General features: G+C 45.7%; 2 protein-coding genes and 1 long non-coding RNA gene across 6 annotated transcripts in view; 1 reads left to right on the forward strand and 2 right to left on the reverse strand.

Annotated features, from left to right (window-relative positions):
• Positions 1–30: 30 nt before the first annotated feature.
• On the forward strand, positions 31–18,209 carry VCF1 (VCP nuclear cofactor family member 1). Of its 3 annotated transcripts, XM_084862167.1 has the most exons (4): positions 55–319; positions 4,708–4,807; positions 12,678–12,737; positions 15,877–18,209. In XM_084862167.1, the coding sequence occupies exons 1-4, from the start codon at positions 96–98 to the stop codon at positions 16,114–16,116; spliced, it is 624 nt and encodes a 207-aa protein (XP_084718293.1). In that variant the 5' UTR covers positions 55–95; the 3' UTR covers positions 16,117–18,209. The 3 variants fall into 3 exon arrangements, with proteins under 3 accessions (XP_084718294.1, XP_084718295.1, XP_084718293.1); XM_084862168.1 differs by lacking the exon at positions 12,678–12,737 and having other exon boundaries at positions 31–319; XM_084862169.1 differs by lacking the exons at positions 4,708–4,807; positions 12,678–12,737 and having other exon boundaries at positions 52–319; positions 15,844–18,209.
• LOC311610664 lies at positions 4,921–12,741 on the reverse strand. Its single transcript, XR_014793005.1, has 2 exons — positions 12,680–12,741; positions 4,921–7,316 (listed from the first exon to the last, which is right to left on the reverse strand). It is a non-coding gene; the product is annotated as an uncharacterized lncRNA (long non-coding RNA).
• The window catches only part of COG1 (component of oligomeric golgi complex 1), an 11,399-nt gene continuing 6,161 nt past the window's right edge, over positions 17,111–22,348 (reverse strand). Inside the window, exons 7-15 of one of the 2 annotated variants that reach the window (XM_084862130.1) lie at positions 21,498–22,283; positions 20,874–21,020; positions 20,264–20,425; positions 19,463–19,590; positions 18,918–19,026; positions 18,470–18,579; positions 18,314–18,389; positions 17,834–17,867; positions 17,111–17,292 (exon numbers count right to left, since the gene is read on the reverse strand). In XM_084862130.1, coding sequence (XP_084718256.1) covers positions 17,853–17,867; positions 18,314–18,389; positions 18,470–18,579; positions 18,918–19,026; positions 19,463–19,590; positions 20,264–20,425; positions 20,874–21,020; positions 21,498–22,283 — 1,533 coding nt within the window. In that variant the 3' untranslated portion in view covers positions 17,111–17,292; positions 17,834–17,852. The remainder of the gene's footprint in view (positions 17,293–17,833; positions 17,868–18,313; positions 18,390–18,469; positions 18,580–18,917; positions 19,027–19,462; positions 19,591–20,263; positions 20,426–20,873; positions 21,021–21,497; positions 22,284–22,348) is intronic. The other variant, XM_084862129.1, reaches the window with a different exon arrangement.

Below are 22,348 nucleotides of genomic sequence, written 5' to 3' on the forward strand. Positions count from 1 at the left end.
CTTCCCCTCCCCCGTGGGCGGGGCTACGGGTCGGCGCGGCGGCCGGGACGCGTCACTGCGCAGCCGCGAGAGGGCGGAACCACGGCGGCGGCGACATGGGGGGGCGCGGAGCGGACGCCGGAAGTAGCAGTGGTACGGGTCCCACCGAGGGGTACTTACCACCGGCAGGGTCCACCCGTGCCGCCGCGGCGAGAGCCAAGGCCCGACGGGGTGGGCGTGGCGGCCGCCAAAACACCACACCCTCGGCCCCCTCTTCTCGCCGAGCGCCTCCGCGTCGCTCCCCTCCACCGGCTGCCATGAGCGAGCGCCTCCGCCCCAGGTGAGACCACAGGGACCACCCCCCCCCTCATTACCCCCCATTCCTTCCCAGCCCCTCTCCGCTTTCTCGGCGGGTGGAGTCGACCGGACGCTCGAAGCGGGGTCCGAGCCGGCGCGGGCCCTGCGGGTGTTACGGTCGGGGCCGGGGAGGAGGGGCGCGGGCTGGGCGGGTGTCTCGGCACCTGACCCCTGAGGGTGCTGGCGGAGTGACTCCCAGGGCCCACGTCTCCCCCTCTCCCCCCTCCCCCATCGCCCTCTGTCGGGAATGAAGTCTGGTCGGTCCCGGAAGAGAGACGCCGGCCCCACAGCGTCCCCGTCCTAAATTTAGGAGGGTGGGGGGAGGGGAGGAATGTCTGATGTCGGAGTGGGAGCTCCTGGAGCATCGGGGAGGGGGGCGGGGAACGGGGTGCGGGGCTGCGGGCGCCCCAAGGTCAGGAAGAAGGACTGGGGTTGGTTAGCCCTGCGGCCCGGAGGGGTTGTGTTGACGGAAGGATTTGGGTCCCGGACGGCGGCTGTGAAGGCGGAAGGGCGGGTGACCACAGTGGCTGGTGGGGGTCCCTCTGGCCGGAGCCCGGGGAGAACTGAGCGCGTTCTCAACTGTTCGGAGGCGGAGCCGTTTGTGCCCGGAGGCCGGAGGGAGGGAGGATCGCACCGCGACGCCCTGCGTCCCCCGGAGCCTGGCCTCAGGCCTGGGGAGGGGGGTTGGGCTGCTGGACGCGCTCGCTCGAGGCCGGACTCGGCCGCGATCCTTTCTTCTTCGTCGTCTTCTGAGTTCCCCCCTGTCACCATGTGGAGAGGAGCAAACGGGGGTTGGGAACCCCGGGATGAAGGGGACCCGCTTCGCTTCCAGATGAGAAAAGGCCTTCCTTGCGGAGTTTGAGGTGAAAAAAAAAAAAACACCGATGGGTCACCCAGCCCAGCTCTTCCATTTTCCTGCGGAGGCCAACGCGGGGAGGCCGGCTGCGGGGCCCGCGTCCTTCAGGTTCACGGGTCGGATCGCCCGGGCACGTGATGCTGTTTGTCTTCTTGTTCCATGTGTTCACGGGCTCGGCATGGGATCCGCTGTCTTCCCCCGAGGACCCCGCTCCGGGGAATAGCTGGTTCGCGGAGCTGACATTCTGGAAGGCCTCCTGGGGTCCGGTGGTCCAGGAGTGAGAAGCTGTGGCTCCTCGGGCTTGTTGAGTTGGGCCCTGCAGGGCGGGAGGCATCACGCGCCTCTGTATGGGAAACAAGATGCCCCCAGTTTGGCTTTAGGGGCCCGGTGACCGCTGGCCTGGCGGGCTTAGGCGCAGAGCCCTTCCCTAGCGCCAGCATGGTCCGATTGCTATTTTCTTTCCCTTCCCAAATCCAGTGTGTGGCTTTTGGATCCTGTCTTGGGCTGTTTCACGTATGGGGAAGAGTCAAAATATTTCCTACTCAAGGGTCTCTCTTATCCAAAACTGTGCACAGATGGCTGTGTTTATGCTGGGAGCAGATTTTCTTTCTTCTGGTACGCAAGGAAGGCCAACATGACTACCGGTCACTAACTACCATAAAAGAAGTGTGGACAGGGGTTTCTCCCCTGCTTTTCTCTTCACCCCAAGCCCCACGGTGCACGAGGGACCAGTTCTGCCAGCCCCAGCTGTCTTGGTATCTCCAAGTTAGTTCACCGTGCTGGTGAAGCATTGGTCAAAGATGGTGGCATACATACGGGGGCGGCGGAAGAGGAGTGGGTATTGAAGTGAAATACCCACAAGGAAGCCCTTCCTTTCACCAGTACCGATCCTTTGTCTCACGTGTTGAGGGATTTATTTGTGTAGTTATTTTTTTTACCGGAGGAAGGGAGAGTTCTACTTCTGGGCCCAGTATGGCAGGAAGACTGGGGAGATATGAAATGATGAAAAAGGATGGAATCAGCCGTCCTTAGAAATAGTAGACGCTAAACAATGATCTGTTAACTAGATGGCTAGGGAGAATATGACCAATGACAGTGTGGCTGCTAAAATTATAACCTGGTCTGTGCCTTAATGTTGAAAGTTATCACCTGACTGATTGTGTGGGTAGGTGTGGGCATGAAGCTGTAATCTTTCCAGTTATTAACGATAATGTGGAAAGAAGAGTGTTTCAGGGACAGAATGTGCACAGAGCAGAGACAAGTGAATTGAAGAACAAGTAGGGCTCATTCTTAACCCGGTTCCATCCAAAGAGAGGCCCCCGCCAGGTGAAGAGGGTTCTGGTCGTTTGAGAAATGGGCTGAAGATGAATGGGCAGGGCTGTTTCCTGTGACCTTCCCAGAGTTTAGTGAGATCGGCAAAGCCAGCCCAGCCTCTGTCCTTACACTCTTGACATTCGGATTCTTGTCGCTGGGAAGATGCATTCCCTGTTAAAAATGAGGAAACCGGAAAGTTTTGGTCAGGCTCCTACGTTTGGTAAGAGTGACTCAGCAGCCCAAAGCACAATCAGCTGTTGTCACAGATAAAAGTAGAGTTTGGGACCAACATACTGCCGTTTCATGAGTTTCTTTGGGTGTCCACTGGCCTTCCATTGGACATCGCTCTGTAACTTCTTCCTATTCCTGTGAACACTCTGGTCATATGAGGATGGAAGTAGCAACTTCTTGGCTCAAATCTATGTTAATAACATCTTTAATGACTATTAAAACCTGGTATTCATCTGGTCTTTAGCTTCCGAATACTTCAAAATACTGTGTAGATATGACCCAGACTCCTGGGAGAAAGGTAGGAAGCAGAAGCGATGATCTTACTTTACAAACAGCCGAGCCTTAGAATGAGATAAGTGACGGAGCCCTCTGCCTGTTGGTTGGTTCATGCTTTATCAGAACCACACACCCACTATTTACCCTAAACTGGATTCAAACTCATTCATCACGCTGTTAGAGGGACTCAGAATGCTGCAGAGTACGGGAACTCAGTGCAGGAGGATAAAGTTTCTTCAGTGTTCAAAGTTCAACTCAAAACTTTAGGATGAAGGGCCTGACTCAGTAAGCCCACCTCTTATATAAGAAGATACTATAAGCTCAGATTCAGTACTTTCCCAAAAGCTGATTTTCCTCTAGCTCTAAAAACTTGGACCTTTAAGAGTTTTCGCTCAGTAGGTGCTGCTGCTTTGTGTAACATGGCCTCCAGGCAGCTCTGTCCTGCAGCATTGCCTGCAGTGCTGGGAACCTTCTCTGACTGCTGTCCAGTACAGTTGCCACTAGCTGAAATGTGGCTAGTGCGACCTAGGGACTGGATTTTTTATTGTAATTAATTAAAATTTAAATAGCCACATGTGTTAGTGGCTGCCATATTGGACAGCACAGTTCCAGGCAATTTGACTTAAAATTACACCTCCTATAATTTATTTCTCTTTTCTAACTGGGGTTTGGAAGTTGTTCTGACGACACTTGGTTCTTGCATAGAAAGCATACAAATTGTGTCTCTGTTGCACATCTTAGAACACAGTGAACTGAGAAAGGTATCTGATTTTTCTTTAAATTTGTTCGTTTTTAAAAAAAATATATTTTATTTTTTTTGTACAGAGAGGAAGGGAGAGAGGTAGAGAGCTAGAAACATCAATGAGAGAGAGTCATCGATCAGCTGCCTCTTGCACACCCCCCACCGGGGACATGCCCACAACCAAGGTACATGCCCTTGACCGGAACCGAACCCGGGGCCCTTCAGTCCCCAAGCCGACGCTCTATCCCCTGAGCCAAACCGGTCCCGGTTAAATTTGTACGTTTTAACCAGCGTATGCCATAGTCTCAAAGAAACAATCTGGTCAAGTAATTTATATCATAACATTCGGTGCTATCGCCAGAATAATCAAGTTTGTGTTCAAGAGCAGCTTTTCCAGGGTTTGTCCAGAAAAGTAATTTAATACTTGGGAGGGCATAGAGCTTTTGTTTAATGTGACAAATGGGAGAAAATCAGGGATGAAGAAAAACTAAACATGAGCGGCTGCCATGAACCTTTGTGGATATTCCTGGGTAGCACCATTATCATAAGGATTTTAAGGATAAAATAGGCCTTGTTACATAGAAGGAAACAAAATGAAGTAACTTGGAATTTCAGGAAATGTAGAAAGACCATAACTTTAATTAGGTGGAGTTTAAAAAGCGCAATCATTACTGTCTTCCTGCGCTTATTTATTCACAGTAGGCATTTAAAAGGCTGCTTTTGCAAAATCGGTCACACCAAGTTTGAGCCCCACCTTCCTGCTGCTGTTTTATGTTTTTACTCTTCACATGCCTAGTGAGGGTGTGCTTCCAGTTTTAACCTATTGGGCTATCTGTCATACGCCGAGTTCTATTTTTTCAGGCAAAAGGACAAATTTGTATGTTGTCATGGTTTACAATTTTAAGTCTGAAAGGTGAATTGTTGGATTTCCCCCCTCTTGATTTAATTTCAGGAAAAGGAGAAGGAATGGCAGTGAAGAGGACCACCATCTCCCCCCACAGACCAAAAGGAGTAGCAGAAACCCTGACTTTCACGATTCCTGGGACACAGAGGTAGGAACCGCAGCATTCCCGCCTTTTTTTGAGTCATGGCCCCTCTGAGGAAGCTTTATCTCCTCCCCAGCAAAAGAGTCTGTGTCTGCCCTAGTCAGGCACGCCCCCGCCCCATAAGTTTCATGGACCTTTGCAAGCCCTTCTTTGAACCCCCTGTTTGATATTTCACAAACCAACTTATTTTCTAATAGTTTATGAACCATTATTGTCTTTAAGGCAAGCATATCTTGTTGCTTCAGTGCACATAGCTTTAAGAATATGTAATGTACACGTTCACAGAGCCCTGTTTTTCAGTGTTTCCCCCTTTCACTGTGTTGTTCAGGAAGCTGTTTCAGGAGGCAGAGTAGCGTGGAGAGGGAGAGCCCCAGGGTTCTGGCTTCTTGAGAGGGCCTCCTCGGCGTGTGGGGAGAGGTCCTCGGAAGGCGGGCCACAGGGCCGCAGGGAGGCTCACATTGGAGTGATGCTGCTATAAGTTAGGTGCCTAAGGACGGGTACCACCCAACAGAATCTCAACAGCAAAGACTCCTAAGCCTCAGAACTTCAAGCAGAATTCTGTTTATCACAATTTTTGCACAGCCAGATAATTGCATTTTAATCAGTTCTTGATGTTAGGACTTGACTTATATCCAAAGTCCGTAACTCCCCCCAGGGTGGGGGTCTGTAACTGTCATGTGGGAAAGACTCATTCAGGAACAACTAATGAAAGTGTAGCTACGGCAAGCATGTCAAACTCCCAGCCCACGACTCATAGGCCACATGCCTCATTTATTTGAGTTAGCAATTGAGTTTGACATGCTTGTTCTACATGGAGATTTGAGTTTCTATAACTTTTATCCCTGTTAAATTTTTTCCTATTACACTTTTTCTTCCTTTTTAAAAAAGGAGGAAAAAAAGTTATCGGCCTTTGTTTAAAATGGTAATTGGGGAATCTCAGGGATGAAGGAAACCAGCCTTTAGAGGCTACCGTGAGCATCTGATGATAAAACACTAACTAATTGAGTCTCCTTCCTTCCTTCCTTCCTTCCTTCCTTCCTTCCTTCCTTCCTTCCTTCCTTCCTTCCTTCCTTCCTTCCTTCCTTCCTTTTTTCTAATGGTAAGGGTCTGGGGGGCAGGGGGAAAGCAGGGGTGTGCTCCTCCCGGGAGGGAGAGCACCATTAATCTTTTGAATTATAAGGCTATTCCTTAAAAGAGGATGCAGTGATTACTTTCATGGTGTTGGCATGAATCTGTATGTAAATCCGCTGTATGATATTCACAGTTGTTTGAAGGTATAGTAGTAAGTCTAACTCTTTGTATTGGCCTTTTCCCCTGATACCCTCACTTTTAATGTCTGAGAACAGGAATATAAATTGTTACGTTTAAAAAAAATTAAACATTTCTGATCTCTTATTTTTAGAGAAACTCCTTAGGATTTGTTTTCGTTTTGTTTTCATTGCTGTTGGTAGAAAATGACCTGTACTCCCTTTCTAAAACCCGTATAATGGTATCACAGAAGAAAATCGTGTGTGGTTGTTCAACCTGTAGGTTCCTATGTCTTGTTCTTACTTGTCCAAAGAAATTCAGTGGTTAAGCAGCTATGTAAATCATTAGGCTGGGGGTGGACTAGGTTGTCTGTGTTATAATTACAGTCAGTGCAGATACTCCTTATCTGTCATGGTATCTGCACGCACCAGGAGCCCTCTCGGGCAGTGGTAACTTGGACCCCTGTCTCAGCTGTGCTGGCTGGACGTCCACCAGCCGCCTGAGCGGGTGGCCTGTGGTGCTATGCTCCCCCAGCGGTGGCATTAACAAGTAATGAGGCCTGCGAACCCAGGGAGAGCTAGAGAGGCAGAAGGCAGGGGAAAGTCTTCAAAGCGGAAAGTTAAGCCCTGAATAATTGAACGGTCACCACTGGAATAGATCAGTATGCTTGTAGCACGAAAATAGCAAGGTTAGGGTTATTTGGCTGCTTTTTGACATATAAAAGGGAAAGCACTAAAATGGTTCCTTATAAATGGGTTATTTTATTAATTTACATGACATCTTATTGATGAAAAGGTTACTTTTTAATTCTAAGGTAGGGCAGAGGTAAGTTTTCTTAAGACTAACTCAATTAAGAGAAATGGTTTCCTTTGTCATTCCTGAAATACTTAAATAACTTTAGAATTCGTTTTTTTTGTGTGTGTGTGTGTGTGTTCCTTGAAGAACTTCCATTTGGAAGGAAATTTTAATTCTAAGAGAGATTTAAAATTCCCAAAAGTTATCTTTTTTCTCCTAAATGTAATAATATTGGCAAGCACTGTGAAATAAGATGTGAGGTGGTTTGTTAGGGTTTTTTTTGAGCTGTTTGATTTCTGTTAAACTATTAAACTGTGCCATAAGAAAATGGTAATTGCCTGAAAATTGGAACCAGTTCATGCCTCTTTCTTCCTACACCCTTGGAGCCAAAGAATGTGCACTGACTTGCCAGCTGAGTGATATAGAAACTTTCACTCTGCTTGTGCATTTTCTTCCTGCCATTTAGCAGGTACTGTTATTTCTACTTGTCAGATGGAAATTTTGGGGCACAGAAAAATATAAAGTCACTTGCCCAGAGATACACAGCTAGCAAGAGGCAGGGCCAGTGAGCCCAGAGCGTGACTGCTGAGCAGCCTGCTGCTCGCCATGGGCGTGCCGTCTCCCAGAAGGGCGGGTGGAGGTTCTGGGAAGCTGTGCTAGCATCCAGGGCAGCGAGGTCCTCGACTTGGCAGAATCAGAGACACAGAAGAGAAGCTGGACCGTGTTCCCCAGTCAGTGCTATAACACGGTGTTAGCAAGAAGCCATTTCGATTTCTATCTGCGTAGAATAAATGGAGACTTCGGGGTCTAGTATTTTTTGTGGCTGTTTGTTTTGTTTTTTCAAAAATATAATTGATGTTTGAAGAACTTGAATTTTAACTCCAGTGACCTAGATTTAGTGATTTGTGAGCCTTTGGGTGCTATTTTTTAAATTGAGATGCGTATTTTTACTATAGGAATAAAATTTTTCTGTAAAGCCATTCTGTATGAATCATGTTAGCAGTGGCGAAGTTAGGCTTGCTTTTCTCTTGATGAGCAAGAAGTAAAATGATTTATCACTATACCCTCGAACAACATGGGTTTGAACTATGTGGGTCCATTTACTAGTATACGTTCTTTTTCTTTTTTTTAAGTAAATATGTACAGTACTGTAAATGTGTTTGCCTTGTAATTTTTTAATATCCTTTCTGTAGCTTACCCTATAGGATTTCAGAATATAATATAATATAATATAATATAAAATATAATCCTATATAATAAAAGGCTAATATGCAAATAGAATGGCAGAACAACCAGTCACTATGATCCGCACTGACCATCAGCGGCAGACACTCAACACAGGAGCTGTCCCCTGGTGGTAAGTACACTCCCATGGGAGCTTCACTCTGCCAGAAGCCAGGGTCATGGCTGGCTTAGCCCTCAGCGGACATCCCCGAGGGCTCCAGACTGTGAGAGGGTGCAGGCCAGGCTGAAGGACCCCCCCCACACACACTAATTTCGTACATTGGGCCTCTAGTATAATTTAATATACAATAAATACAATACGTGTGTTAATTGGCTGTTTATGTTATTTGTCTTCAGGTCAACAGTGGGTTATTAGTGGTTAAGTTTTGGGGGAGTCAGAAGTTATATGCAGATTTTTAACTGTGCAGTGGTCAGCACCACTAACCCTCATGTTCAAGGATCAACTGTATTTGGCAAGCATTGTCCTGAGTGGTTGGTGTCAACTTGGATGCCTCTATTTTTTCCCGTGTCCCTTCCATCTCCCTCTGGGGTATGATACATAACCTCTTCATTGACATTGTCACAGTCCTCATGCTGGCCTGCTCTCCTCGCTCCCTCATACGCACCTATTGCTAGATTTCCTGTCGCCACAGTGGCTGTGTACTGTCCTCAGCAGTGGCTGTATTGTTAGCACATTCTTGATGGAGCTCAGTAAATAAATGACCAGGGAGCCCAGGGGCACTGCCTCCCGAGGTGGGGCCCTGGCATGTTTTCAAAAGCCTGCAAGTGACTCTAAAATGGACTGCATTCTTCCGGTCTTATCTGCAGTTACCAGGGTGCACAAGCAGGTTTTAGAATCCTCCCTTTTCACATAGTTCTTTGCCACTGGGCTCTTGTGAGCTGCCTTTGTGTATTTAGAAAGAGAGACTCTCGATCAGAATCTTCATAAACTTAACTTTGTACTTGTATGTCTGGATTTGCAATTCACAGATCAGGACCTTACTGTCTTTTGATTTGTAATAAAAAGTTGTCATTGAAAGTAACCTGGTCAGAGTCAGCACTCAGCCCAAATTGAAAATTCAGAGAAAAGAAATGCGCTTTGTAACTGTGGATTTGGATAGATGGTCTATAAGGAGTCAGGAGCCTGGGAACAGGAATCCTAGTTGGTGAATCTTTCTCACTCCCAAAGTTTCTGGACTCTCAGTACAGAATGTGTTCAAGTCTTTCAAAGCAGGAATAGTAACAAGGTACAAACTGTACCAGTTCTCAAAGCCATGCTGTCGAGTAGTGCCCCCCACCTGATACCCCAAGGATTTGATATGAAAAAGTGCCACTCAGTGGGGGAAATAATTTTTTCCCCCCTATTTCAAGTGTGGGGTTTTTTTTGTTTTTTTTTTAATAAGACGATTTTATCTCTATATCTTAAAGCACTGATAGAGTTAAAATTTCATTTTATGCCTTTAGGGTTAAAAGTAAATGGTCTTGATCGTATCAAGTCGAACACTTTGATGGCTGAGTCTTAATAAGACCACTTACAATGACTTTAAACATTTTTTAAAAGTATATTTTATTGATTTTTTACAGAGAGGAAGGGAGAGAGATAGAGAGCTAGGAACGTCGATGAGAGAGAAACATTGACCAGCTGCCTCTTGCATACCCTCCACCAGGATGTGCCCGCAACCAAGGTACATGCCCTTGACCGGAATCGAACCCGAGACCTTTCAGTCCGCAGGCCGACACTCTATCCACTGAGCCAAACCGGTTTTGGCGACTTTAAACATTTTTGACCCTGCCCCATAGAAATGCTTTTATCTTGTGTCCCAGTACATACCAAATATATTTGTGAATAATCGAAAAAAAATTTCACAGTTACCCTCACCTTGTTGCACTGTTTTCTTTTTATGTGCTGGTTGCTCTCCACCAATGGGTTTCTCCATCCATTTGAAAAACACTCATCAGTTTGTGAGGTACTTGAGAAAGCCTCATGGAGAGCGAGAAGACTTGAATTGGCAGAAAATAGAGCCAAAGGATCTTGAAAGATAGGCATTTTTACCTTGGATGACAGTAGTACTAGGTGTATCAGTTAATATGTGGATCTCTTTCAGTAGACAGAGTTACATACATGTTGATGTATATGCTATTTGATATGTATACTACTTTTTTGTAAAACTTCATATGTCAAATTTTCTGAAGGTGTTAACATCATAGATATTTTTATACTTATAAAACTGTCGAATTTCGTGCCAAAAGAAGAGCATTTGTGGGAAGTTTTAATTCATTATTTTGAAGAAAAGTGCTGCTGGATACTTCGGGAAGCTTATGGTGATCATGGTCGATCTCAAGATACTTGTGAACGCTGGTTTAAACACTTTAAAAGTGATGATTTCGATGTGAAAGACAGAAAGTCCAGGCCAACCGAAAAAGTTTGAAGACCAACAATTACAAGCATTATTGGATGAAGATGTGTGTCAAACTAAAAAACAACTTGCAGAAACATTAAATGTTGCTCAGCAAATAATTTCCGATTGTTTATAAGCAATGGGAAAGATTGTAGGGAGCGCTCTAGGGTCAGGCCTGGGTCTGACCTGTGTCAGGGCCACAAACAAGTCCCAGCTAAATTAAGCTTGACCTTGTAGCCCTCCCCAGTTCCTTCCTAGGTAGCTAATGGGCTGTGGGAGGTGCAGCAGATGCTGCCAAAACAAGGTGAAACTCACAAGAACATTGTAAACATGTTGACCACTTCCCTTGTTTTGCTTTGATTTTTAAGGGGAGTAATTTGAGGATGCGTTATTCACAGTGAATTTTTTGCATTTCTTATGGTTCTAGGGACTTCATATACAGTATATAAGTGTATAGTGACATTTATGCATTTCAGTTCTCTGTTATATGTTTTGAAACTTTATTTGCTAATTTTTTGTATCACTTCATATTATTTTATTTATTTATTTATTTATTAACAATTTCTTAGTGATTTCTTCCTCAGTACTTCAGCTGTCCTTTTGTTCTTTCATTTTTCTCTTTCATGGATGCCATGTTCTTTGGAAGCTTATTTAGCCCAAGTTAATGGCCTTTTAGGCTTCCTCCGTGTGAATAGGAGTTCACTTTTTGAATAAGAAGAATTATGGTCTTGAGGGGAGCCATCAGGATTTTAGAGATGCTCAGGAGGGGCATGGCCAAAAAAGATTGCAAACTTCTGATCTGTATATTTAAGTCTTAGAATTAACTAAAGACCTCTCTTTTGTAGCAGTATTCTCACTCATGATCATTTTTCCCACAAAAGAAATCTCTTTTTGTAGAAGCTATAGAAAATATAGTAAAAAAAAAATAGAAGTTCCAGATTCTAAATATTTTGGCATATATATCCTTCCAGAATATTTTTAGTATATATTTACATTTAAAGAAAATCATTTTAAAACCAGCTGACATACTATATACACTGTTTTGTAACCTATAAAAAAGATGTTGAAGGCTTCTTTTTATGTTGGTGTGTTTATGTGTGTGTGTGTATGTGATTTTTAATACCTGAATACAGTTTCATTGTTACGAATTATAATTCATGTATTGAACCTTATATACATACTAGAGGCCCGGTGCACAGATTCATCCAGGGCGTGTCCTGCCTGTCTCAGTCCTGATTGGCGGGGCTGGGGAGGGATCGTGGGAGGGCTTTAGGGCATGTCCAGCCCTTCTTGCCCAGTCCCGATCAGCTGGACCTTAGCAGCAAGCTAACCTACTGGTCAGAGCATCACCCCCCTGGTGGTCAGTGCATGTCATAGCGACAGGTCAAATGAATCACTTAGCATATTAGGCTTTTATTATATAGGATATTATAATTTAACCAATTTTTCTATTGTTACCATTTTGGTTGTTTGTAGACTTTAGCTGTTTAATTAAACAAGGCCACACTAAACTTTTTAAAAATATATATTTTTTATTGATTTCAGAGAGGAAGGGAGCGGAAGAGAGGGATAGAAATATCAATGATAAGAGAGAATCATTGATCGGCTGCCTCCTGCACGCCCTACATCAGGGATAGAGCCTGAAATCCAGGTATGTGGCTGGACCAGGAATCGAGCTGTGACGTCCTGATTCATGGATCGATGCTCAGCCACTGAGCCATATAGGCCAGGCACACTAAACATTTTTATATGTCTTTATAAAGTTACATTACAAAAATTTTTAAATGGCCTAAGACAGTGGTTGGCAAATTCATTAGTCAACAGAGCCAAATATCAGCAGTACAACGATTGAAATTTCTTTTGAGAGCCAAATTTTTTAAACTTAAACTATATAGGTAGGCACATTGTTATTAACTTAACTAGGGTACTCCTAAGCTGGCCTTTGCTAAAAAGGGGCCAAAGAGCTGCATGTGGCTTTCGAGCCACAGTTTGCCAACCACTGGCCTGGGAATTGCTGCTGGTGTATTTGTGTCCCCCTCCCTCCTTTTAATGGTCACTGTACAGAAGTTTTTCTAACCTGTTTATTTTAAAGAACTTTTACCTTTTCTCAGAGTAGTATCATCTTTGCTGTTAAGTTGTGAAATAAATATAATTTGAAACAGAAACTTGACTTATTAGAAACTGATTCTAGTTCTTGCCTTAATTTTCAGACACTACCTGTAACGAAAAACAAAGAACACAGACTAAGAGGAAACAAAGTTTTCTGTGCGGTGGGTTTCTCCCCTAGTGTAGTACCTTCCCTGCTCGTTAAACATGCACGGCCTTGTGAGGTGTACCAGCGCAGGCAGTTAGTTCCAGGTCGTTACACTCTAGGTCAGGAGAGGCTGCTATGGAAAGCGAGGTGCTTGTTTCTTAATTTAAATTGGCTTTGACTTCTTCAGTCTTCAAGTAAATGTAATTGTTGTTGTTAACACTGCTGTCTGATGCCACTCAGCCCAGTTATGTTTTCATGGAATTTTTTTAATTGTAGAAAGCAAGCTAGGTTGTCTCCTACTCCCTATGGGCAATAAGATATGTGACCTATGTTCAGCAGCTCCAGGTGACCCATGGACCATGACAGCTCTTGGTTTAAGCCTTATTAATGATGGGTGCATTTGGTGAACATGCTTTCTTTGCTGTTTCATGCATGTTTATATACATGTACATTTTTAAGTAGTAGAATCAACCCAGTGTCCCTTCATCATTGTAAATTACAGTTAGGACTGTAATTTCTCCGAAAGGACTCATGTGATTCCTATATATCCGTGTGTATTATAATATACTAGAGGCCTGGTGCACGGAATTCATGCAAGAGTAGGCCTTCCCTCTCCCAGTTGCTAGCACCAGCTTCCCTCTGGTCACCAACAGGCACCCGGTACCCCATCGTCTTCGTTCAGAAGGTCCTCTGGAATGTCATATCTAATTAGCATATTACACTTATTATTATAGATGTATTGTTAGGTATAACTTTTGGTATTTTAAAAGTGACTTTTAAAGTATCTATCTTGAAATAACATTTTATTTTATTTATACATTTATTTTGATAATGTAAAATATGTAATAACCACATTGCGAAAAATGTATAATAAAGGGTTGAAAAAATAAGATCTATAACCCCTCTATTTTAACATTAGTACTACGGGCTATTTTTTTCCAGGCTTTTTTCTTATGTGTAGATTTTACATTGTTGAAAGCGGACATTTCAAAACCAGTATCTTTAAGATGTATCAAAATTTAGATGTATCAAAAGGCTAATGAGAACAAATTTCACACCAAATCATCAATTACTAGAATTCTAACTTGCTCATGTATTATTCCTTCTAGTACAATATTGTATTGAGTTGTAAATAGAGGAGAGTGCTAATTAAATGATTGCCATTCTTTATTAGAAATGCAGTATTAAATTGTGTAATGCTATAGTTCTGAAAGGATCCTTACCAGTGCCTTCTCTTTTGAGACCCCTACTAGTGTAAGAGAGGAGATTTCTGAGTGACTCTTTTTTAGGGATCTCTGAGTAGCTTCTTCAAGACTAAGACACCAGTCATGTTAGTTGCATTAAAATATTAGACGGGTTCATGCACATGCACATCGAACTGCAAAAATGCTATTATAACTTTACAAGAAGTATATTAAATTCTCAGGATGTGTGTTCTGCATTCAGAGAACACCATTCCCGTCCTTGAGATAATCACAGATTGTCACAAGTTTTTATTTTTTATTTTAACTTGTTCCCAGAAGCCCTCTTATTTGTTATGAGGATACCTCTCTTACATCCTGTACCAATGAGTGATACCTCAGAGCAGGGGTGGGGAACCTTTTTTCTGCTGATGGCCTTTTGGATTTTTATAACATCATTTGAGGGTCATTCAAAATCATCAACTTAAAGATTAGCCTGCTTCATTTGTTCAAACTTTTTAAAAAATATATATTTTATTGATTTTTTACAGAGAGGAAGGGAGAGAGATAGAGAGCCAGGAACGTTGATGAGAGAGAAACATCGACCAGCTGCCTCCTGCACACCCCCTACCGGGGATGTGCCCACAACCAATGTACATGCCCTTGACCGGAATCGAACCTGGGACCTTTCAGTCCGCAGACCGACGCTCTACCACTGAGCCAAACCGGTTTCGGCTTGTCCAAACATTTAATTAGCTCACCCCTGATGCCTGGGCTGGGCCAGACCAAATGATTTCAGAGGCCTTATTTGGCCTCCGGGCCAGACATTCCCCACCCCTGCCTTACAGGCTGAGCACTTGTTCCCTTGACTATTGGAAATTATTGGAATGAAGGACTAGAGAAGACATGTAAAGGAGTTAAGATGTGGTTGAAGGGGTTTGCAGGAGAAGGCCTGTGCTTCAGTCTGGACCCTGCCACTTAGGGATGTAATGGGGACAGTAATCCCACTTGGCCTTACAGGATAGTTGTGAGGATAGAATGAAATATCTTAGGTGAACGTAACTTATAAACTGTAAAGTCAAGCACCATATTTTCCGGCGTATGAGACGACCCCTAATTTTACAGTTAAAACATAGGTTTAGGCCTATGTTCGCTGTATAAGACTACCCCCCACTTCAAAGAAAAGACTGACTTTGCCGTCAAGATCTGCAGGTAATTTTTGTGCAATTTTGGTCTTTTGCCCCCAATTTTCGGTTGACTTTTTTTCGTTTCAAAAGTCATCTTATGCGCCGGAAAATACGGGTATATGTTATTTTTATTTCGTAACTTATAAACTGTAAAGTCAAGTATATGTTATTTTTATTGTTGGTATTAATACTCACCCAAGGATATTTCTTTTCCATTAATTTTTTTAGAGAGACTGGGAGGGAGAGACAGAGAGAGAGGGAGACATATTGATTGTCTCCCCATTACACCCCGACTGGGGCCAGGGATCAAGCCTGCAACCGAGGTATGTGTCCTTGACCAGATTCAGTCTGTGGGCCAAATGTATATATATATACACTTTAAAATTTATGTGTGTGTATGTGTGTGTGTGTGTGTGTGTATATATATATATATATATATATATATATATTTTTTTTTTTTTTTTTTAAGTATATTTTTATTGATTTCAGAGAGAAAGGGAGAGGGAGTGAGAAACATCAATGATAAATCATTGATCGTTTGCTTCCTGCATGCACCCTACTGGGGATGGAGCCTGCAACCCAGGCATGTGCCTGGACTGGGAATCGAATTGTGACCTTCTGGTTCATAGGTCGACACTCAGCTACTGAGCCACACCAGCCGGGCTAGCTCAGTATATGTTTTGATGCTGGTACTTCTCAGATTAGGGAGGAAGAATATTCTTAAGCCACAATGAAGTTCTTAAGAAACGACTAGCCTCGTCGTGAAACTGTTCCTTTTTCTTTCCAGTCTTCAAGCAGTGACAGTGGCGGGAGCAGCAGCAGCAGCAGCAGCAGCATCAACAGCCCGGACAGGGCCAGCGGGCCAGAGAGCAGCTTGAACCACATCGTCCCCGGGTCCAGCCCCAACACCCCTCAGCCCGCCCCCGAGCAGTCTGCACTATGCCAAGGCCTTTACTTCCACATCAACCAGACCCTGCGGGAGGCCCACTTCCATAGCCTACAGCACCGGGGCCGGCCTCCAACATGACGGGCTGGCCGTTTCTGCCTTCTGTGAAGGGACAGCGCTGTGCAGATTGGATATTTCATCTTACGATGTTTTAAAAAATTGCACAAAAAATGCCTGTTGGCTTTTCAGTCTATATTTGAAATAACAGGTTAACAGGCAGTTGTTTACTTGTGGTTTTGCTGCACTATTGCAATTTTAAAGGGGCTTTGAAGCAATTTTTTTATAGGATTCTTTTGAGGGTGGGTATCAAATCCATGTCAAGGTAATGGTATGAGGAAATCTCATCTGCGTGTTGAGTCCATAGTTTGTCCAGTTCAGACTGATTTCCAAATCTGTCAATTAGAAATTCTACTTTATGTAAAAAGGCCTTTTAAAAATGCGGGATCTCCAATTTTTTAAATTCAATAAACTAGTAAAGAGTATATAGTTTCCATGAAGAAACATACATTTTTTCCAAAATAGAGACCTTGATTCAGTCTTGCACTGAAATTGCCATACTACCTCTTAGTATGTAGCTGTGCTGTGCTCTCCTTTGTCACAGAGTCAGATCCAAGGGCGGCTGTGTATGCGAAGCACCCTCCCCCGGAACTGTCTCCTCTCTGTGTGTATTTGTATTTCCAGAGAGAATGTCTTTGAGGTTCTTGTCTACACAGATAACTGCCACCTCATTGCTCAGAGCCTATATCTCCGATTTGGTAGAAAACATTGCAGTTCCGGCAGTCAAGAAATATGTAATGATTTTTTTGTCTTACAAACTTGTTCTCTCTGCAGCTTATGTGATCTTGTTGAGAATTCTACCCCGTAGTGTCGAGAATTGCAGCGCTGTTGAAAGCTGACAGAGTTAAGCCATCTAAACTGATGTCTGAAGTCACAGTGCTGTGAGACAGTTGGCCAAGGATTCCCTTTAGAATTGAAGTTCGTCCGCCCCCCCCCCCCAGTAACTAGGGCCACACTCCACCACTGAGACTGGACAGACTAGTGTGGCTTAGAAACGGATGAGCAGAGGCACCGTGAGTAGAAATGATGAAGTAGTATTTATTTAGAGAGTGATGGCCATGCCCCATGTTATTTAGTCATACTAGAGAGCCAGCTGAGTTTGAACAATGAAGGTGTAGAGTCTTCGTCCTCACTGACAAACTGTCTGAATAAGGAGCCGGGATGCGTCGGGTCATCTGCTCGCGAGAGTGCCGGGGGGACCTGCCGTGGCATGGAGAGGAAAGTGCCTTAGAGTCCACCCAGATCCTCCTGCCTGCTCACCCTCCGCCCCGCCCGCCCCACCCGCCCCGCCCCACTCGGAGTGCACACAGCACACACAGACCCGAGAAGCACGGACAGCTCTAGTTCAGGGGACTGAAGAGGACATGGGGACGACTAAACTCTGCAGGTGGAACCACTGTGGGAAAGGGTAAATCTACACCTCTTTCCGCGGTGGTTCCTCTATGGACGGAATTGAAAGGTCGGTTACTTGAAGTAGAGATTTAGAATTATGGAGGGAAGTTACTGCACAGCCAATGCTTATGGATGGATGGTTTGTGCAAGAATTTTTTTTTACTACCATCTCCCAAGTTTTAAAACCAGATGTTTGACAAAGATTTTGGATCTTAATGCGTTTGTGGCAGGGAATGTGGAAAGGATTCATTGCTCATGTTTTGTCTAGCAATAAAGTAAACGACTAAATGCTATAAGAAGCCAGCATTTGAGCTCAAACACACAAGTATACAACACAATGCAGAAATACCCAGGACTCCTCCTGCAGGCTAATGGATGGCAACCTACTGAAACAAAACGTGTATTAAGAAAATGTAAAACTCAAGAAAGCAAATTTCCTTTTATCTATCACCCAAGTAAAAGAAATGGAAGATGAAACCGTCACCAAAACAACCATTTTTTCCCCAAACAAGTATAACGATAGTGCTGGGTTAGCAGTTCACTCTCATCCTACAAAACCCAAGAGCAACCTTCCTGTCCTGCAGCTGTTCTCCAGCCTCGCAGCCTGAAACCTGTTTGTTTATGAGGCTGCTCAATAGTGTAAATGAGCATCTTTTAAGTACCAGCTCAAGCTAGTAAAACCTGTACTTCTATATTGCGTCGCCATTAAAAGCAGCATTAGTGCATTTTGTCATTCAGTTCTTTATCGATTCTTTAAGGGGAGCCGATGGGATGGTTTGGTGGGAGATGGGGCAGGATCCATAGGGAAGAACTTGATGTCTGCACTCACCTGGACTTTGGACTCGATGCTTCTGGTTGATTTGGCCTTTCGCGTGCTTGTCATGCTCAGGGGAAGAAGTCCAAACCTCCAAGACAAGACGAAGGCATGTCAGTGGCATGAACAGGAAGCTGGGGGCCAGCAGAAGCCTGGTGGTGGAATCGGTACCTGATCTGACTCGATGCCAGCGGCAGTATGTTATGGGGTTCCTGCGAGTTGAATGTACTGCTCCTGGGGGTGAACTGATTCTCTGTACCAGTAACCAGTCCAAATAGAACCTGACAGACAAGAAAGGGGGTATAAAACCATGGGTTTATTGGCCAGTTAAAACCTCTGTGTAAGTAATTACTTTGTGATCGCCATCATTTTGGGGAACATTGTTTTCAGTGTATTAATGCTTAAAAATTACTACCTGTCAGAATCTGTCACATGGCTCCTTTATTCTTTTCTAAGGCCTGATAAACCTGAATAACCCTTATCTACCATGAGAGGGGTCAAATCTCAGCAGAAAGATCTTACCTAATCCTCTCTCAGTCTCTATAACTAACCTCAGCTCGGGTCCTGCCCCTCCCAGCCTGCCTCCTGGAGCTTTAATTTGTCCTGGGGACTGGCTTACAGAGGTTCGCTGCACCAGGCGCGCGAGGTTGCTGTTGAGGTGTGGTGTGAACACATCCAGGTCAAAAGGATCAATGAGTGCTTCCAAGTAGTCAGTCACTTTCTCGATTCTGAAAAAAAGGATTAGGATGATGAGTCTCCACAGTTTTTAAGACAAAAACCCATTTTCTGGTACTTGAATGCTATGGAAATCCTGGAGCTGGATTTATTAATGGCTGGCTCATTACCACTTGTTACTAATTGTTGTGCTTAATAATCCTCAAGAGTTTTGAGCTGATGGTATGTCTAAGTCAAGTTCATTTTTTCCCATGCTGTGTTTAGGGAGAGCACTGGAGCCTCCAATTATACCCAACAGCTGGTAGGCTGACTCGCGAGAAGAGGAATGAGAGCCCACTTAGTCCGCCTGGCCATACAATTGTCCAGCAGGTGGTCAGTGTTTATCTTGCCTGTTTAAAACAAGCACAGCTACTGGTGGCTCCCTGGGAAAGGGGCCAGGGCTGCTTGCATTTGGCAGAGGCTGTATTGTGAGAGCTGGGCTGAGGCTACCTGGAGTCCTGTTTGCTGCGGCCACTTTTCACCTCTTCACCCTTGGCTGCGAGCACAGTGCTGAGGTACCGCAGGTCGTAAAGCAGCTGCAGGGCCCGGTTCTGGGTCATTGGGAATGCACCTTCTCTCTGCAAACGAATGCCCCGCCCATTAAGGGAGATGACTTCCGTGCACGGAATAGGCAGTGTCACGGGTTGACCGAGTCCCAGCTTATTTAAAGGGAAAACCCCTTCATGAAGGAGAGGCCTGTGAGCAAGCTGAGAAGGCTTACTGAATTCTCCCCACATTGGGAGGTGGGCCTGTCTTAAAGGGTTACGGTACTAATGAAATGGGAGTATGCCATGAGGGCAGAATGCTTCCAGACCATGGGGGAGGGGAGAGGAGGGCTGGGAGGCAGGGACTCTTCAATACCTCGCCACGGCTGTGCATTGTAATCCTTCCCACCCCCTCCCAGCCCCAGAGCCGTTTAGTTTAAGAGACCACATTTGATCCTAAGGAAACTGAGACGTAAATGATTCGCCCCAAACGATTGGCCCCAAACCCCGGAGTGTGACTGCCTGGTCAGGAGGGGTTTTGTTACTGAGGCCTTCCTCCTCCCACTGTACTGCCTGCTTTTCTATGAAGACCTGCCTGACCCCTGAGAACGGTGTAATTACACTTGCAGGGTTGTAGGCCACTACCAACTCGATAGCCTGGGCTCAGTGACCCTCAACACCCAGAGTCCTTGCTGTGCGCTGCCCAGGCCCCAGAAAAAGCTAAGGCTCATTTCAGTGTCAAATGGAGAAAACTTCAAACACCTACCTTCACCTCTTTTCCTTCTGAGAGTTTCTCATAGGCGGCTACTACTTGAGCCACACAGTTTTTCAGCATCTCCTGCAGCGTCACCTTGGGCAAGGCATGGCCTCCAACCCGGTTAATTTCCTGGCACAGGCTGAACAGGAAGGACTGCACATACCAGGACGGCTGAAACAGCAAAGGAGCACCGAGTCGCCGACTTGCACCAATTAAATGAGACGCAGTCAATATGGGTCCATCTATCCTGGCTTCACACCAAGACCTTCACCTTTCCGATCAGCCCTTTTACAGACCAGCTAACAGATCCGAGTGACATCTGCTGTCATTCCCTTGGTGGCCTGGGTCGGCTGGCTGGTGGCACTGTCTTACGTTGCTGTTTTCACTAAAGGGTAAGTTCTCAGATTAGCAGAGCCTGTGCTACAAAAGGGGAGAATCATAACTGTCTCTGGAGCAGTCTCTCTACTTGGCCCCAGGGCCACTCTGCCGCCCCCACTCCCTGCAGAAAGTGGTAACTACACTTGCAGCTCGCCCTCTGCAGCTGACAATTAGTGGCTTTCTAAGCTCTCCTTCCCTCAGAGCAGGTCTCGGCCTGGCTCTGACAGGGGCCCTGGCTTACCTGGGTAGGGAGTCGGATCTTGGATGTGATGCTGCTACCGGACTCCGCTTCCTCCTGGATTTCTAGTTCGTCCCAGCTGGTGGCCGCGGCCAGGACCGAACCAGCATCATCTAGAAGTAATGACTGGGCGAATCCATGAGCTAAAACCTGGTAATAAAACGCAGGTGCCCAGAGAGGCCACTCAGATCCTGCAGAGCTTGTTTCAGACTCCAGAGCTCCTGCTGCTTAGGGCACGTGGGGTGGCAAGTGGCAGACATCACCCTTCTCTTGGCTAATTATTGGTGTCGGCAATGGGGATGTTGTTGCTAATTACTCTGCAAATGTCAGCTCTTAAGACAGCAGTAGAGACTAGAGGGAACATGATGTTTAGGGTGAAGAGCAGGAAATAACAGATCCTTATCCAGAGAGGTGGTCTTTCTCATGAGATGGAAGGGAAAAGTCACCAGGGTTTCTGCCCAGGCCCAGACTAACAGTGAATGGAAGAGGCTTGACATTTGCTCTGTGTGGAGTAAGAATGGTTTTTCTCTTTCTGTTAAAAGATCAAGCCGGCAAGACTGGGCTGTCGTGAAAGGAGACCAGGAGTGGGGAGCGAGAGAAGAACGCGGCCATGCCGCCTGCACTCACCTGCACAACCGCCGAGCTCCAGACCCGGTAGCCCATCACGCTCTGCTGCAGGAGGAGCTCCTTAACCTCCTGCCACTGGGCCTGCGTAGGTGGGACTTTCTCCGTTTTCCCCTTTCCTTGTTTTTTCAGAGCCCTGGAATCCTTTGCTGGTTTCTCAGAGCTCCCAGATTTTCCCAGGATGCACTGCTTCAGGTGAGGACACAGCTCTCCCAGGGACTGGCAGAGCCTGGCCATGAAAAGGACCGCATACAGCTTGTCATGGCCCCGGGCATCCTGCTGGCCTCGCACAGCTTCCTCGATGCTCTGCAGCTCTGCCCGGACGCAGTCCGTGATGTGCTTGATGCAGGCCACCGAGTGAGTCCGCAGCATCTCCTGCACGGTCCCGGCGTCTGCGTACCTGTCGAAGGCACAGGTCTTGGCTTGCACGGGGGTGACCTCCTTGGACAGTGACGAGTCGTCAGAGGGAAGGTAAGCCAGGAGGTCATCCAGTTTCACCTTCAGTTTAGCGTCTAGGGCAGCGCAGAAGTTCTGTACGCAAGGGCTGACGGCTTGAGCTTTCATGGAGAGCCCACTGCCGCCAAACGGGCCCCGGCTCGCCACACTGACCCAGGCGGCATCGGAAGGCAGGTCCCCGGGACTCTCGGACCAGAGGAAGAGGGACATGTTGTGCTCGAAGTGGATGTGCTTGTTGGAAGCAGACTTGCTGCTCTCGAGCTCCTGCAAGGCGGAGGTGAGGAGCTGCCTGGAGCTGGTGGAGATGGAGTCAAAGCCCTCTTTTGTCAGTGTCTACAACAGAACGAGAACAATTCCTTTCAGAAATCTCAACACAAGAGGACCAAGTGGCAGTCCTG

Source organism: Pipistrellus hanaki (assembly GCF_964339955.1).
Source record: "Pipistrellus hanaki genome assembly, chromosome: 16".
Classification (NCBI taxonomy): domain Eukaryota; kingdom Metazoa; phylum Chordata; class Mammalia; order Chiroptera; family Vespertilionidae; genus Pipistrellus; species Pipistrellus hanaki.

Excerpts from the sequence above, each read along its gene's own strand:
- VCF1 (XM_084862167.1), top strand. The coding sequence starts at position 96 with ATGGGGGGGCGCGGAGCGGACGCCGGAAGTAGCAGTGGTACGGGTCCC. Across the intron at positions 4,808-12,677 it reads ACGATTCCTGGGACACAGAG|ACACTACCTGTAACGAAAAA; the intron begins GTAGGAACCGCA and ends CTTAATTTTCAG. Across the intron at positions 12,738-15,876 it reads GAAACAAAGTTTTCTGTGCG|TCTTCAAGCAGTGACAGTGG; the intron begins GTGGGTTTCTCC and ends TTTTCTTTCCAG.